The 17,082-nt window shown below is 38.2% G+C and overlaps 1 protein-coding gene across 5 annotated transcripts in view; it reads left to right on the plus strand.

The window, feature by feature from the left end:
* The first annotated feature begins 541 nt into the window (after nt 1-541).
* Nucleotides 542-17,082, plus strand: part of csmd3a (CUB and Sushi multiple domains 3a) — a 235,512-nt gene continuing 218,971 nt past the window's right edge. For all 5 annotated transcript variants that reach the window (XM_057339366.1, XM_057339370.1, XM_057339369.1 and 2 more), the window contains exon 1: nt 542-926. In XM_057339366.1, coding sequence (XP_057195349.1) covers nt 761-926 — 166 coding nt within the window. In that variant the 5' untranslated portion in view covers nt 542-760. The remainder of the gene's footprint in view (nt 927-17,082) is intronic.

A 17,082-nucleotide genomic window follows, 5' to 3' on the forward strand; every position in this document is an offset into this window, starting at 1 on the left:
ATACATGTGCAACAGTACCACACATGCAGTTGACAACTCTCTGCGTAATGTGCACTGCATGTGATGTTTTCTGGACGCCTTCGTTTATTCGCAAGCCTGTTTTGGTCGATGCATTGCAAGCATTTTAAATAGTCACGAGCGTGCATTTAGTTAACTATTTGCGAAATCCAATTAAATGCTTTGTGCATTGATTCAGTGGTAATGCACGCGCTCTTTAAAACAAGTCATTCCTTTTTGTAACATTTTTAAATACTTGCTCTAAGTAGCCTACTCACCCGCAATGCAAAATTGATCAATGCGTAAATGCGTTTATAACAGCAAAGCATTTAGTTTGACGCATTGCCAACATTTCAAATCATAGAACCCTCGCGCATTTGGCATACTGTTATTTGCGAAATCATATTAAATGCGTTGTGCATTCTGCATATGTGGAATGTATATTAACGTATACTAAAGTAAGCCATTGACCTGAGGCTCGTGCATTGCCATTAGTTGCGGAGTGCACGCGCAGTGCTATTTCTCTAAATGCACGCGTTGAGCCAGCAGCTCTTCTCTGCTCTGTAAGTGAGGAGAAACTGATGAGAGTCATATGAGGAGTACAGAGAATACTTTGTGCCCCTGTTGGCGAGATGGTTGAGTCCTCGCCAAGGTTGCCGATGCTGGTCTCCTAAAACACCTCCTTATACATCCAGACGCGCTCCAGTGACCGCTTTCCTCTCCAAGCCGAGGACTATCCATTTCTCCCGGACACTTCGAGACAATGAAAGGAGCTGAAAACGAGGGATGGCATGGATTTCTAACGTTTGCACATATGGGATGTACGACATGCGGTCGTGCGAAGTCTTACCACGCTAAAACAATGACGTTTAAAGCTGGATTTATCATTTGGAATATAGTGTTCGCCTTTTTATTCACGTGTGCGCAAGGTACGTGCTGCTTTCTGATGCTTTGGTGAGGCGGAGGGCTTGCAGGTGTCGGAATGCAAAGGATGCGAGAATATTAGGAGTTTTCAATGCAGGACATTTCAGTTGGCACGAATTTGAAGATGTACATGCGTTCAGATCTAGATATGCGTGTTGGCACGAATGTTTAAGCAGGCTAATCTATTGCTTCAGCAAAGGACGTTTATGAGACGAAACGCATTTTATGTCCTTTGCTTTCACTTTCTCCTATTTCAAGACGTTTTGGCTATAGGCAAGAATATAAGGGATTAAAATGACATGATATGTGCGTACTTCACGCGCACATCGTCCTGCTCCTCAAGTGAGCAAAAGTGCTCCAATCTATCTATCTATCTATCTATCTATCTATCTATCTATCTATCTATCTATCTATCTATCTATCTATCTATCTATCTATCTATCTATCTATCTATCTATCTATCTATCTATCTATCTATCTATCTATCTATCTATCTATCTATCTATCTATCTGTGCTGTTGCGATGAACGAATGTGCTTGTGTATCGAGGAGACATTTTATTTATATTATTATTTATATTCTACTCATGATTTTATTACATTAGTGTTTAAATGTAATACTATTGTTGCATGTGCATCTTCATTTGGCGTTTAGAAATCTACACAATCCACACGATCTCATATTGCATGGCTGTTTCTGTATTGCCTACAGTATTTATTAATATATATAATACAATATAGTTTAGCTCTTGTCTTCTGGGCTTTAGTTTGATTAAAAACCATAGGATGCATGGGCAAAATGTTTAAACTCTGTAATGAAAGCGCCTTTGTATTTCAGACCATTGCACTTCTGTACTGCAATTATTCATGTGCTGATACGTAGGATTCATAAGTGGAACTAACACTGACAGTCACCGTGATGTCTCGCAGAGACTTGTAGAGTAACAGCATCATATTTGATTTTTAATACTTTTCTATAAGCTAAGAGTTGCACGTCCACTGTGAGATGTGAATGGAGATTGTTGTGCGTCCGACGTGTATGAAGGAATGAATTTTTATTGATCTCCTTATTTATATTGCATGGGTGGTATCGAATGGGATCCATATTTATTGCTGCAGTCTGTGTCAGGCAGAACCGCATGACTTGAAGCCGACTAGCTAGTAAAAATCGTCCGCACGTCCGCTTAAAAGCACGACTAAGTTAAACACGCACATAATTGCTACTTTTGCTAACAAACACCTTTAAACTCTCGCAGCGTTCCTGTGCGCTCGGTGCTAAGTGACTCAGTCTAATGGAAATCTGATGGAAATTATGCCAGCACAGCAAGATATTAACCCCCCCACCCGTTCATTTTTTGGTTTTCTGCATGTGCATGTCGGCCAATGGACAGACAGTAGAGCGTACTGCATGCTAAATTCCTCATTACATTTGTCTGGCGACGCAGGTAAATATCAGATGGTGGTGAGATTGAAATGCTGTAGGAAAACAAGCGTGATTAATGTAGATCAGCTCTGAGATTTGCTCGATTCATCATGTCAGATGGTTAAATAAAGGGCCCTGTTTTCACGAATGCAAAGATTTTGTGGCTTTCTTCTACAGCGATGAGACGAGGCCTCGGGCATTGGAGCCGCAGCTTTGAAGTTATTCCTCATATAACGTCCTTGACCAAACAAACAGCTCGGCACTGCCTTCAACGCTCTGTTGATACATTTTTAATAAGAGGCGCTTGGAAAACCTGTACAGTGTGTTGGGTAGAGAGGCCAGTGAAATAACTTTACATCTGATTTGAGATTATTGATCTCGGTCGTGCTCGATTGGTCCTGATGTGGATGGCCTATAGTCAGTTTAATGGTATGAGCATTAAAAGCTCGACTGTTAATGGATATTACCTGTGGTATGGGGCGCTTTCATCAGATCAGTAAGGACGGAGTTTGATCTAAGTTCTCTGATACGCTTTGTTTGCTCAGTAAAAAGCCTCAATCGAAAATCCAGTCGTAATCTGTAAAACAAAGGAGGAGGAAATGCGAGAAATCTCTTTTTATGAACGCTTTTGCTTAAAATTGTATTACTTTTTTAATATCAATTCAATAGCTGTCGAGCTTTGACAAAGACGAAGCTAATGAAAGCACTCCATTTAACTTATTTTCCAGAAAGCATACAAAACCTTTTTTGAACAATAGCACTGACGCTTTGAAATCTCTCTCATGACGCGTCGGTGTGGTCACGCCAAGTGGGACGTGATTGACAGGCGCGTTCGTGGCGTAACCGAACGCAACGTGCCAGTTTTACTCCGCAACACGTGAAGAGATCTGAGAGCCGCAGTGTCTGAGCATCAAAAATCAAATGAACTACTTTTTGTGTTTATTTGGAGTTTGGCAGCCGTGGTCACTACGATCCGTCGATGTACTGATAGCTTACAGTGTCCTGCAAAAATGATAACAGCATATGGGTTGTGGAATAACATTATGTTTAATGTCAAGTTCAAACAGCCCTATTCCGGTTGAGTGGGACATTGCCAGCTCATATACTGCTTAGATACTGTCATTATTTTCCCTCTAGCCGACGTCTCAAGGACACTTGCTTGTTGAATAGCTCACATCTTGTCAATGTTTTTTCACTTTAACCAATGATTGCCCGCAGGACAGAGAAGGATATGATGTCGCTGAGATGTATCCTGTGGTGGTAATACTTATTGTTTTAACATCACGACTCACGAGTCACGTGATGTTCCAGTAATTTAGGAATCCATTGCACTAGATCAGTAGTTCTCAAACTGGGGGCCGTGGCCCCTGGGGAGGCCCCGAGATGGATCCAGGGGGCCACAGATTTTGTGGCATTTTATGAAATATAGAAATTGATCATAGATTTTATGCAATCAAACATCAGAAAAATAAGACCACCAGACAAAAGAATTGATGTTTCAGCATTGTATAACCGAATATGTTTTTGTTTAAATAAAAATGTTACATTTAAGATTATAAGTCTTTATTTGGGGGGGGGGCCGCAAAGCGATGCACTCTACACAAAGGGGGCCTTACAACGAAAAAGTTTGAGAACCACTGCACTAGATAAATGAATGCTGTCGTGACGTCCTCAATAATTGATCCCTTTAGCTATAAACAACCCCTGGAAAACATTGAATTGCTTAGATGTTGTTCTTTTAAAACCCGAGAGACTTTGTTACCTTCTTGTAAAATGTTTTAGGAGCAACTACAAGTATAGATTCCTGTAATGAATGTGGATAGCACAGCTCAGAGTTTGGTCTCTTTGATGAGAAGTCTTTACGTTCATAATGAAATCTCTGACGTTTGATTACAGAACATCTTGGCGTGAGACGTTGTTGAGAAGAATCTAGGGTAGACCTGAGATTACAAGTGTCAGGAGAAAAATCTCATAAACGCGAGCCATTTAATCTACATTTAATCTTATCGACGTCTGGAAGAAACAGTTGACGTATATTAAAGAGATTTCGTTCCCTTCGGAGACGTATTATTAATCCAATTATTGACATACGGTGAGAGTAGAGAATTATAGAAATGAATGTGGATATCAGAGCTTCCATCGTTCAGTCTTGGGAGACTTTGATGAGAAATGTTTTAAAAGTTTATATATTGACATTTTTAACTTAAGATCCGTTTTAGATCTCGAGACTTGTGGGGCCTTCTATTAGAAGGAAAATCATTTTACTCCGTTTGGAGAAACATTTGAGCTTTGAAAAGTTCTCATTTGTTACTTTTTGTCTTCGAGATCTACCGTTAGATTTGAGTTCAGATTCGTGGTTTACTGTTTGAGTGTTGGAGACTGAGGCCTGTGCACATGTGTTTGTCACATAAGCCGTCCCTCAGACCTTTTGGTTTTTTGCAGACGTGATTTTCTCGCTGCTACTTTCAGACTTTTTAAAAGAAATCCAACGACGGATTCAGGTTGAATTGAGAGAGGGTCGCTCTCGGTATAAGAGCCAATATAAAAGTGTTACCTGCAGATAACCTTTATTCAGCATCGCTCTCCAAATGAAAAGCTGTGAAGATCATTTCTTAAAAAACGGCGTGACCCCCGCGTAAAGCGGGGCAGGAGGCTGCAAGGGAATTAATTTAATCAGTCAAGCAGTTGAAGCCTTAATTGACATTGTGATCCATCATCAACCACGACGTCCTTATCAAAGAAAATTGACTTGAAACGTCGCTCAGATGGCAGATTCTTCTTGTAGCTACTGAGTCGACTTTCAATACGTGCCGTAAGTATTGTGCCGAATCATCTTTCATTGGACCAATGATTCATGGCATGTGTAAAGACATGTTCATCCGCTGTATTCTGATGTGCAAGAGAGGTTTTATTCTGTAAGTTAACGTGAACTGGATTTTCTCGGGTAGGACATGAATTCAGTCATTACTGAGTGACTGCGCAGTTTTAATTATAAAGCCCCGAGAGGTTGCAATGCATTAAATGAAATTTTAAATGTAATGTGGATAGATGGGATTGGCTAAGCGATTTTTAGGTTTTAATTGAGTAGCATGAACATTAGTTTTCTCTTTTTAAAAAGCGAGTTAGAAAATTGATTTGAAAGCTACATTTTTATGTTGTATGGAGAGATGTGGATGCTGTCTGATTATGCAAAACTCACCCTCGTGATGCAGCGGTGTTTTGTTCGGTTGCCAGGGTGTTGCTATGCGGTTGCTTAGGTGTTCTGTAATTATAAACACGTTGTTAATAGGGCTGTGCAATGAATCGTAATTAATCGTAATCGTCAATTTTGCCTTTAAATTATTAGAAAAACGAAAAATTTGAGGTAAAACGATTACAAAACAACAATTACAAAAAAAAACGTATTGTGCTACATTCCATTTTGTAAGGATTTCTCATTTCTTTTGTTATTTCTAGCACAGCAGTGCAGATGTGCTATTTTTAAATTAGTTTTTATTTGTTTTTTTTTTCAGTTAAATTCAAGTTATTTAAGTTCTTTATTTTTTCAAAATTCAGTGAGTAATCATTTTTAATAATCGTGATCTTATATTGATTATACAATATAAGTTTGTTAAACTTATTTCATTTCTTTTGTTACAAGTGTATTTATTTATTTTTACCTTTAACATTTACTGTGTAAAGGGCCTTGAGAAGTAGATTTTAAAGGCGCTATATAAAATACAAATTATTATTATTAGTAGTAGTAGTAGCATAAGTATTAGTAGTATTAGTATTACTAAGAATTCTCAATGAGGTTTGGCACAGCTGTTGACAAATAAACCGTACACATGTCCAATGGTGTGAGAGCAAAAATTTAGAATATAAACATTTGTAATATATTATTTTATATATATATAATATTTGAAGAATTCTAATTCATTTTGATTGAGTGAAAATAACTCAAAAACATTTAACAGCTAACAAAAACAGTTAACATAATAAAAACATGATATCATAATAAAAAACATGATTTCATTTATTATTTGTTTTTGCAAATAAACTCTTCATTTATATTTATTATATAAAATAGCATTAGAGAGATTTATCATTATTGTTAGTTTTTTTTCTAGTTTTGTTCTGTAACACCATTTACGGTTTATTTGTCAACTACCCATATACAGATTTTTAGCAGTTTTATTTTACAACCGTATGGTCCGCAGAGTCTTTGTTTTAAGATCCTTTCACAGCCTCGCTCAGTTTCAGAGCTTCTTTGTGGTGTTATATAGCAGTGCTCCACTCCGCTCATGAGAACGCCTTGATTGACAAACGCTGCTTAAGTTCATTACACAAACTGCGGCTCTCGCTTGTTTTTCTTTAAGGAATCCCTGGTCTTGAAAAACAAGCGTTTTCTGCCCATCTCACAAATTGAATAACAGATGGCAGAGCGGGGCGATTGTAATTATTCACCAGCAAATCAGGAGAGCCTTCTCATCTATAAACCAGATCAGGGCCACAAGTAAAGCTACAGTCTATTATAGATGAACGGGCTTGTGTTTAATTGACTCTAATGAAGTTTGATAAGTTGTGTTGAGGTGTGCAGTTTAACGCCCCCTCCAAAGACCGCCTGAGTAAACTGTACGCGCTTTTTAATAGAAACATTTGTGTTGTTAGTGATGTTCTCGATAATGTAATTCATGTTTTAATAATATTTGAAGTCGATTATATCAACTTTTCCCTGACCAACGATTGCTTTCTGTCGAAATGGATTAGCTTTGATCATCGCCTTAGTGGTTTCCAGAACTTCGCATTTAATTTAATCTAGATATATTGCTTCGAATGTGGCTTGAAGTTTATTAGATTTAAAAATTGTTTGGACACTTTACAAGTCAGATAGACATGAGGGATACAGTCATATTAAAAACGACTCTTATTGCGTTAGATAACAACATTTCAAAGCAATTGGCATCTGCAAACAAATGATGCTTGAGCTTTAACCAACTGCTCAATGCGACCTGATCTCACGAGAAAACGTAACTATTTTAGGAGGTGCTGGTTTTCGTATACATTTGTACGATGTGACTTGTATTAACGATTACGGATTTGGGAAAATGCAAAAATGTTGCTTCACCCCTGACTGTAACTGGAGAGAAAGCAAATTGTACTGAAATGTACGAATGAGATCATATGAATTCATATGAATTATCCACCTAGTAAAATAGTTACAAAATGCCATTGCCATTGCCGCAGTACTATAACCATTATTGTAGTAGTATTGTATTGTATTGTATTGTAGTATTGTAGCAGGATTAATCGCAGTTCCCATTCAAATCATGATTAAATCGATGTGGGTATCGTGATTGTGAAAACGCTGCAAGGCTGCAATTGTGTTTTAATGCGCAACTTGTTCGTGAAGCACGGCTATGTGATCTGTGGGAAATGCTGCTCCATATGAACGCACTACGCGTTCGGAAACGTGCATTTAAAAAAGCAACACCCATCAAACATCATCATTATAGATATACTTTTTAATCATGAAAATACCTGAGGCGGCTTGAAAAACAGTGATAGAAAGATGCCAGATGCAGATAGGAAGACGGCATTTCCTGGTTATACGTGCGGAACTTCTTCTATGGAGCATTGGAGTTTCTTGCGAGAGCGCCCTCTGGCTTTCAAGTGCAGCTGCATTTAACAGTATTTCACTGACAAACTGCGCATAAAACATCGCAGCCAACCGCCAAATCGTGTGCGTTTTCTTTATCGATTAATCGTGCAGCCCTATGTAGTTCATCACTTTAGGGTTGTTAATAGGTAAAAAAATTAATCGCGATTAATCACACCCCTTTCGTGCAATTAACTGTGATTAATCGCGCACGTATAGTGAAATTAAACATACACTATTTATTTTGTTTAACATGTTTATGCTGTCAATCGATTAAAAAATGTACTAACTAATCACACACAGCATTTATGATGTTAAATATACTTTTACATTCTAATAATTTCGCATTTTATCTCCAAATGAATGTAGAAACAACACATTTCTTTAACAGCATCATTTTATGAATGAAAGCCAACATTCTAATATTGTTGGCTTTGCAACTGATGTCTTTATTAAATATATTATTTTTTCTACTAATCAAACCCATTATAATAAGTTTTATTAGGAATATAAGGATTCATATAAGGAAATAAATAGTTTTCAAACACTTCACAGTCTTTACTGCTAAATACATGAAATACAGAAGAATCCTCATTAAAGCCACAAAATCACATAGATTTCTTCTTTTCTTTTGTTCTTTGATTAACAGTAGTGACAGGAGTCACAGCAGCACATTTAAGAGCTGCCGCTCTAAGCAGGTTTAATGCGCTTCCTTTTTTCACTACTCTTTGCATTCATTTAAGACTTTATTTAACGAGTTGAATAAATACTAGACAAAATGTGCTTTGTGACATAATCTTATGTGTTTTTGTTTATTCAAGCACGAAAGAGAAGTTAATACTGGTGCGCTGTCTGACAGATTCTGACGCGGTCTTTAGCCCATGTGTTCACCATCAGACGGGACCGCTGTCGTGTTGAGCCGTGTTCCACAGCCAGCAGCTGTCAATCTATCAAACGTGTCAATAAAACCATTTCAAATCGCGCCATAATAGTTTATAGGCCGTTATATGAATAAGAGCATGATTATATAATGTAACACTAGACAATGATGGCAGAGAAAACGGATGTTGCGTTAATGCCGTTAAATATTTAAAAATAGTTGACAGCCCTAGTTTCTGTATTTGCCTATACTTATTTAAAATGTATTGACAAGGTGATCATATTTTCTATGATTGACAATGTGCCATGTCATCTTTGACAAAATATCAAAGCAACTGGCATTTAAACAGTGTGGCTTAGAAGTTACATATTTTGCGTACTGTATAAAGTTGGGTTTGAAGACTAAATAAAAAATTATAAGCTGAATGTTTGGCCTGTCGGCTTCAAAAGGCCATTTGCTCTGTTTTGATCAGTTTCACTCATGTTGGGATCCCCGTTGCTTCTTCCACTCGTCTTCCCTGTTGAGAATCAATACTGGCTTTCGATTGGTAAAGCCACTGCTAGTTTATTTGATGATACAATGAGCAGATTTAAACAACAGAAAAGCGACCTAACGGGTGACATCCGTCCGGGTGTGACAGGTCTTCAGATGACAGTGATTGATCCAGGCGTGTGCAGTCATTTGATTGATTTCATTATAATGTCGGTCTCGAGAGCATGTGATCTGTGAGCACCTGATCACAGAGTCAAGTCACACAAGTCAAGGCTCAGATGCATTTTTATTTTTAGGTGAACATTTCTTTAATGCATACATTTCACATTTTATTTCAATAGTTTAAAATGAGCCTTTACTCACTGTCATGTCACACAAAATAATATATTTTGAGAAATGTCTCAGTGGCTTTGTGTTCATATTGGAAGTCGTTGTTCGGTGACCAACATTCTTCAAAATATCTTATTTTGTGTTCTGCAGAAGAAAGTCACACAGGTTTGAAATTACATGAGGGTGGGTAAATGATAAATAGTTGAATCTTCCCAGGAATTTCTTGAGGTTGTCTGTGCACATTACTATGAGGTTAGAAAATATTTAAACATAAAAAATGACACGCATTCAATTCTTTAAGATAAAGTAACTCCGAAATGTCTCATTTTACTTTAGTTGTCAGAAATGTGACAAATGGTGGTATAAAATGAAATGACTGTTTTTAGTGCCAGAAAGTATACTAACATTATAAGTGGACCTCAGGGGTAAAGAGTAAAATGATAAAAGGGGTAAGAAACTCACCTACCGGTAAAAACGAATGAATCAAGCTCTTCTCTCATAGCGGAGAGCGTTTGTGCACCTTAGAGCTTAATGCTATGAATCACAGAGATGTAGTGAACTTTCAGGAGCACGACATCAGCCATGATGTGTCCGCTTATTACAGTACAAGTGACTTTGAGCTGCTTTTCTTATGAACTTGGTCATAAATATGGGTAGTTTTGGAGCTTGTTTTTCAGAAAACAGCACATATAGTGTACAGGAGTGGACAAAGGTGATGCACAGAGGGGATATTTGCACAAATGACCCTTCGGGTTTAGATTAACCTGGATGGAGAAAAAACTTGGTTAGGGCATTTTACACTTTTTTTGTATTGTTTTCCAGTACAAATATCTGGAAATTCTTAAATGAAGATACATTTTCTTGACAAGAATAGTAAACAAAGATATTAAAGGTCCAATGTGTGAAATTTAGCGGCATCTTGTGGTGAGGTTACGACTCGACCGCTCACCCATCCCTTTCGAGACACTACGGTGGCTGACACAGGACTAAGATGTCGTCATGTTTTAGCTTCTTTGCAGAAAGAGATAACGTATTTACGAAACGCGCTCTTTAGAGCAGTTTGTCCCTTTAGGGCTACTGTAGAAACAACATGGCGGATTCCATGCGAGCGGACCCGCGGTGTATGTAGACAGAACTAGCTCATGCTAAGGTAATAAAAACATAACGCTTCATTATATAAGGTCTTTATACACCTCTGAATAGATAGTTATGTATATTATATTGCATTTCTATTAATAGATCCTCCAAAGAATTACACACTGGAGCTTTAAATCTTCTTTTTTCTGAAAGAAAATGTAACATTATTGAACATTATGCTTAAAAATGTCTAAATATAAACTTGAAATACGTCACTTTCCTTGTCAAGTAAATGTATCTTGATTATATATATTAATATTTTGTTGACCATCTCTATTTTTTGAGCACAGCAGTCTTTCTTTTTTCTCAAGTCATTTTTTGCCAAGCCTCCTTAAATTTTTACTAATGCTGAGCTTCAGTTTACATTCTAAGGGAACTTACGCAACGTGCACACCAAGTCTTTAGTTTATTTTTAATAATATATCTGAATAAAGGGCGAAGATGTAAATTCTCCTGGGCTGGGACGGATACCACTTTTGGCCACTACTGTATTTGGACCCATAGAAAAGTGTTGTTTAGTTCATTTTATTCACATTTACATTTATGCATTTGGCAGACGCTTTTATCCAAAGCCACATACATTGTACTATACATTTGTTTTTTTAAGTATGTGCAATCCCTGGGATCGAACCCATGACCTTGGCGTTGCTAGCGCCATGCTCCAACCACTGAGCCACAGGATTCACATTTATATAACACAAACCAGAAACGCTGATATATAAATGACTGTCTTTGGCTTCTTTTGGCTATGCAGGCTTGTTTTCCATTTAGGTTTAAAGACAAACCATGTTTCTTGCACAACACAACATCCAGATATGCATAAGCCTTCAAGTGTACCGTAAAAGATCCGAAAGCGTAAGAAAACGCTGTTATGCTGTTGCTTAGCATTTTTAAGCTTGTCAGTTTTAATTCTCTTCTGGCCATCTGGTTATGCGAGCAGAAATATGATTGAGGTCTATTGTCATCTCTGCGCTGCTTCTCCAGCGGCAAAACAAATCTTGATTGAGCTCTCGTCCGCCTCATCGGTGGCTGCCGGGTGGAGACGACGTGATAAAATCGCCGTAGGAGCAGCTGGTTCCCATCTTCTCCTCGCGTTTCCATTCCAATGAGATTTATGTGTTTAGATGTTGATTCGTATGACTGACCTATTTTCTCTGCTCCGCAATCGCAGCGTGATGTTAATGCTGTTTCTCGTATCAATTTATAGGGGGCGGCGGCGGGCGTGCCACCATTACGGTGTCAGCGGTCACCCCCGGGAGGGCAGCGTATAATAAGAGTGATGGGTGGATGAGACGAGACGCCCTGCCTTGAAAGTAAAGCAGAAATAAGCAGTGAGGATAAAACAACTAAATTAATCTGGGGTGAATAAATGATGCTTGAATCTTTATTTTTAGGGTAACCTATCCCATTAATAGTCTTCCATCAAATCATAAAAATCACATGTATGTCATTAGAAGAGATCTCAACAATGTCTCGAACTGCGCTCAGAGTTACTAAAATGTCTCAATAGACTCTATATTTCTCAGCAGTTTTTCTAGAGAGTGAATCATTTATGCCATCCACATTCATTATATCGCTGTAATCTTTATGTCAGCAGTGCTCTCATTTGTGTCTATCTTTATTTCTCCTAAGTAGGTTTAGGCGAGCCATCTGAAGCAAGTACTTAAGATAACTGAGAACTATGTCTTAAAACTTATAGAACTTTATTGTCTTTGTGCAAGGACAGCGAAATTGCTAATTACACGTATTTACAAGACAGATATAGGCAATATAAACATACCCAATACAGAATATGAACAATGTAATATTGTAAACAGAATAATGCAAGTAATCTTTATGAGATAATAGCGCATGGGCGCCGATGATGCGTAGGCAACAACAGCAAAGGTGCAGTGAATGCGGGTATAAATATAAAATATTGCACTTTATCCAAATCTTATATAAAAAATGATTAACTGAGGAAAGAGTTGATTGTCATGTTGTTGTTTTTATTTATTTGTCATACATTTGATTGGTTCATTGAAATCTACCCTTTCGGTCCTGCTTGAGTACCAGCGGTTAGATTTTTCCCAGGATTGGTGTGTTCCAAAGCTTGCTCTAATCACTATGTTTTATGCTAAACTTAAATTGTCAGTGCCGGTATAATCCACAGCCGTGTCAACAAGATATGAGTAACGGGCCCAACCCTTTCAAACACTGAATGTTAAATGAATGTGCTCAGGGCCTGGGTTCTGCCGGTCCGCCTCTAAAAACCATTGAGGACCAAAATCACCGTATGATGTGACACTAATCATGAAGACAAAGGCCGATTTCGTTCATGATTGCCTCCAATTGCAGCTGCCTGAAAAAATTACTGGTTTAGTATTATCCAGACAGAATTACCCTTTTCACCACAGACACATAGATGTCACAGCTCCCGGCTGAAACGCACAGAAAATAATGAACAGTATGAAACAGGTAGTTTCAGCTCCGTGTTCTGATTGGACGAACATGGTGTGACGCTGCCGCAATGGCACTCGTGCAGTGGTTCTGATGTTGCTCAAATACAATGTCGTATCAGTTAGATTTCTGTTTTCTGTCATTTTATTAATATTTTAAATTAGCTTTTATTTTTATATATTTTTTAGTTTTCATGTTAATTTTGGTAAAAGTTTTAGCAATTTTGCTACGTGCATTTGTTATTTTTTCATTCAGGTTTATTTTTAACTGTTGTTTGGGTTTAATTTATTTCGGTGCTGGTTTTAGTTTAATTGTATCATTTTTATTACATTTTTTATTTTATATATTTTTTTCAATATTAGTTTTAGCAATTTTGCTAAGTGCATTTGTTAACTTTTCATTCATGTTTATTTTTATATTTAATAATATTTTCTTAATAATTTTTTTTTACTATTGCTGTTTGCATTCAAAGCTGCCATAACACACGCAGTTTCTGCCAATCTCATATTAATCTTGAGTACCTATAGAGTAGTATTGCATACTTCGTATATTCGAAGAGTATTTAGTTTTATCACATTTAGATACAGCTCTACGATTATTTCTGGAAAAATTCGACCCCTAGGGGTGTGCAGGGGGGGTGGAACTACATCACGAGCACACAATACATCATCGTAATACATTATCCCTGCATAACTATTGATTCACTATAACTTCGTATTGTTTACATTATGCACGTACGTGCCGGTTATCAACAAAACACAGACATATGACTTAGTTTCACTTACCGCATGCGGTTCATGTCCGGTATCTTTTAGCGCTGGGACCACGCCATCTATCAGTTTCAAACGATCTCCAAATCCAGCGTTATTTCCACGGATTTCTAAGTAGTTTCTGGAATCCAAACATTTTAACTGGACAGCATATCTTACTTAAAATATTTGTTTGATTTAGTTTTGGTGTCTAGAATATTGTGATGTAATCTCACTGCAATCAAATTGTAATGTTTATGAATTTTTGTAAAGCCATTTTGTTCTTGCTGCGTTTTCTCGTTTATGTATGTGTGTGTTTTGGTAATTTCCATAAAAGGTTTGTGGGGAAAAAAAGGCATTAGCATGCTGTTTGTAAATGTTTGTTTGATGTTAGGCTTCATAGCCTTCAACCAATGAATTAATGGATTTTAGTTTTTATCCTGAAGTCATTTTGACAAAAGCAGGCAATGCAATAGAAATGCAATAGACACTTTTGTCTAATCAACATTATGGAATGGATAGTTTCTGATTCTGATTGCTGATTGGTCAATGCCACATTCTAGTAGGCTAATGCTAAATGCTGGTTAAAAATGATGTCATCATTTATTTACAACCATGTGGTTCAAAACCTGCATATGGCTCTTTCTTCTGTGGAACACAAAAGAAGATATTTCATTTTCATTACAGTAGTGTACATATCGCGCTCCTATAAGCTGAAAAATGGGTTAATTTTTAGATTTTAGATGACTAAGTCAATGGCGCTCTCTGTCAGTTGGGCATACCAAGATGGCGGTGCGATCGATCGCTTCCGGTGGCTTCACCTCCTGCTGTTTGTTTAGCGTTTTAGATGCAGTCATTTATATAGATCAGTGAATGGAACTCATTAGGGGTCAGTGTTGTTTGGTTACCGACATTCTTCAAAATACCTTTTGTGTTCTACAGAAGAAAGAAACTCAGACAGGTTTGGTATGACGCGAGGATGAGTAAATGACAGAAGTTTCATTTTTGGGTGAACGGTCCCCTTTAATTCTTATCACTATGGTACAAAACAAATTTCCATTCTCATTCCCGTATGCAGAAAGCCGAAATTGCAAAGTATTTAGAAAGCATGGTCATTTTACTGCCTTCATTTTTTCTTTTTACATTTTCTTTGGTTAAATATAATGACCCAAACATCTGTTTGTATGTACTGCACATCTCCATCGCTTGCGTTCCTCTGGTTGTTTGCAGTTTGTTATCGAGTCTCATGGTTGGGTCTCATGGTGGTTGTGAGTCAGTGCCGACGTCTCTCACGAGCGATCATTCTTTCTTCTCTCCCGGCCAACAACAGACATGAAAAAATGTGAGAGAATAAGATCCTTTATCTCGCGGAGTCGCGGAAGCTAATTACGCCTTAAGGGAAGCGGAAGGGATAAAAAGAAGAGCTCAATTAATGCTAGTTGTCATTACCCATCTATTTGCTCAGGTTGTCACATAACAAGGTGCTAATTTGTGTGTAGCAGGTGGTAGATGCACACCCACGATGCTCGGCGGGTTGAAATATGAGGAACGGTCATTAAATGAAGCCACTATCATCTCCGAGAACAACCATCTGATGACAGTGACTCAAACATTTGTCACGGATGTAGTAATTCCTGTCACAATCGGACCATTACGAGCATCAGAGCAGATACTTACATGCTTTGACTAATGCCAGAGCGACATCAGATGTCTCCGGTTGGAGATTTTTCAGACGGGAGACTTGAAATGGGTGTTGTGGAGAGGAATACTAACTAGCTGTACAAGAGATTCCCAGAAGTAATTGCTCAGAGGTTGCTCTTTTAAAGCCTGGAGGAGACGGCTAAATTTGATTCAGAACAGGCAGCAGTGTTGCCAGGCGGCATTCTGGGACACAGAGAAAGTCTTGCTGCTCAGATGTTGCTCTTTCAGAACGTGTCAGTTTCGCTTCATTCGCTGGTTCTCCTAAAAGTGAAAAACAGAAACAAACGAGTGTAATTGTTGAATGCAGGAAGAGGATGGAGGTGTAAATGAATGTAGATCGAAGAGGTCAAATAATCTGGATTTGGGTCAATTTGATGAGAAATGTTTGAGTTCATATTGAGATCTTCAATGATATTGACTTTTGATGACAGACAAATCTGAGCTCAGTGACACTGACATTGTTGACATCGCTTCTGAAACTCCTTGAGAGATTTCAGACTCTCTCAGGAGAAATATCTAAGATTTAGAAGTTTCCATTTGCTCTCCATTTATCATACACTCGACACAATGTGGAGCCTAGCTTCAGCCCGACGCAGTTTTCATTTTCACGTCCTGCGCCACGCTGTTTACGTAGCAAATGCATCTGCTCCCATTTGTGCATCCATGGGCGTGCTGGTCTGAAAACGAGGTGTGTTCAGGCGCATTGTTGGCGCGTTGCTATTTTGAGGCAACTTAAATAGACTTCGCCACTGAACAACTGAAACCTGATCAGACCAGGCAGGTCTAAAGTCAACGGCGCAATATTTTTTGAGTTATTTAAAGAGCGCGTTTGTAATACGCGACTACAGGTGGGTGCACAGCGCGCGTACATTCTGCTTATTACACACGCGCAGCAGCACACATAATACTGCCAAATATTACAAATAAATGGATTACAATGTAAAAGATTATTATTGTGCACATAAAGATAAAAAATCCGGCTTGTCCTGCAGATGCGTTTCCTCCCTGGAGAAGCGTGCGGTGTTTGCTCTTGTAAATAGCGAATCCGCCATGGCGCGAGCGCAACTGCCTCTTAAAGGGAATGGGCGACGAGGCTCTGATTGGTTTACTGCATGTTTTGCCCAAAACACACCCATTACTGAGAATAGGGACAACACGTATTGACCATGCGCCTGGCGACCATTTTCCCTGTCCTTAAACTAGCAAAAGTGGATTCGGCCACGCCCTAAGCGCACTTGCGCCGTGCGCTGTAGACCATGCGCTTAGATGGTTAAAAAAGGGCCCGCAGTCTCATTGATGTCGAGAAATACTTGAGATATTAAAGAGGTCTCATCTGTCATTTTTCTTATGAGATGCAAATCGTAGATATTTAC

This window comes from Triplophysa rosa, linkage group LG8 (assembly GCF_024868665.1).
Source record: "Triplophysa rosa linkage group LG8, Trosa_1v2, whole genome shotgun sequence".
Lineage (NCBI taxonomy): Eukaryota > Metazoa > Chordata > Actinopteri > Cypriniformes > Nemacheilidae > Triplophysa > Triplophysa rosa.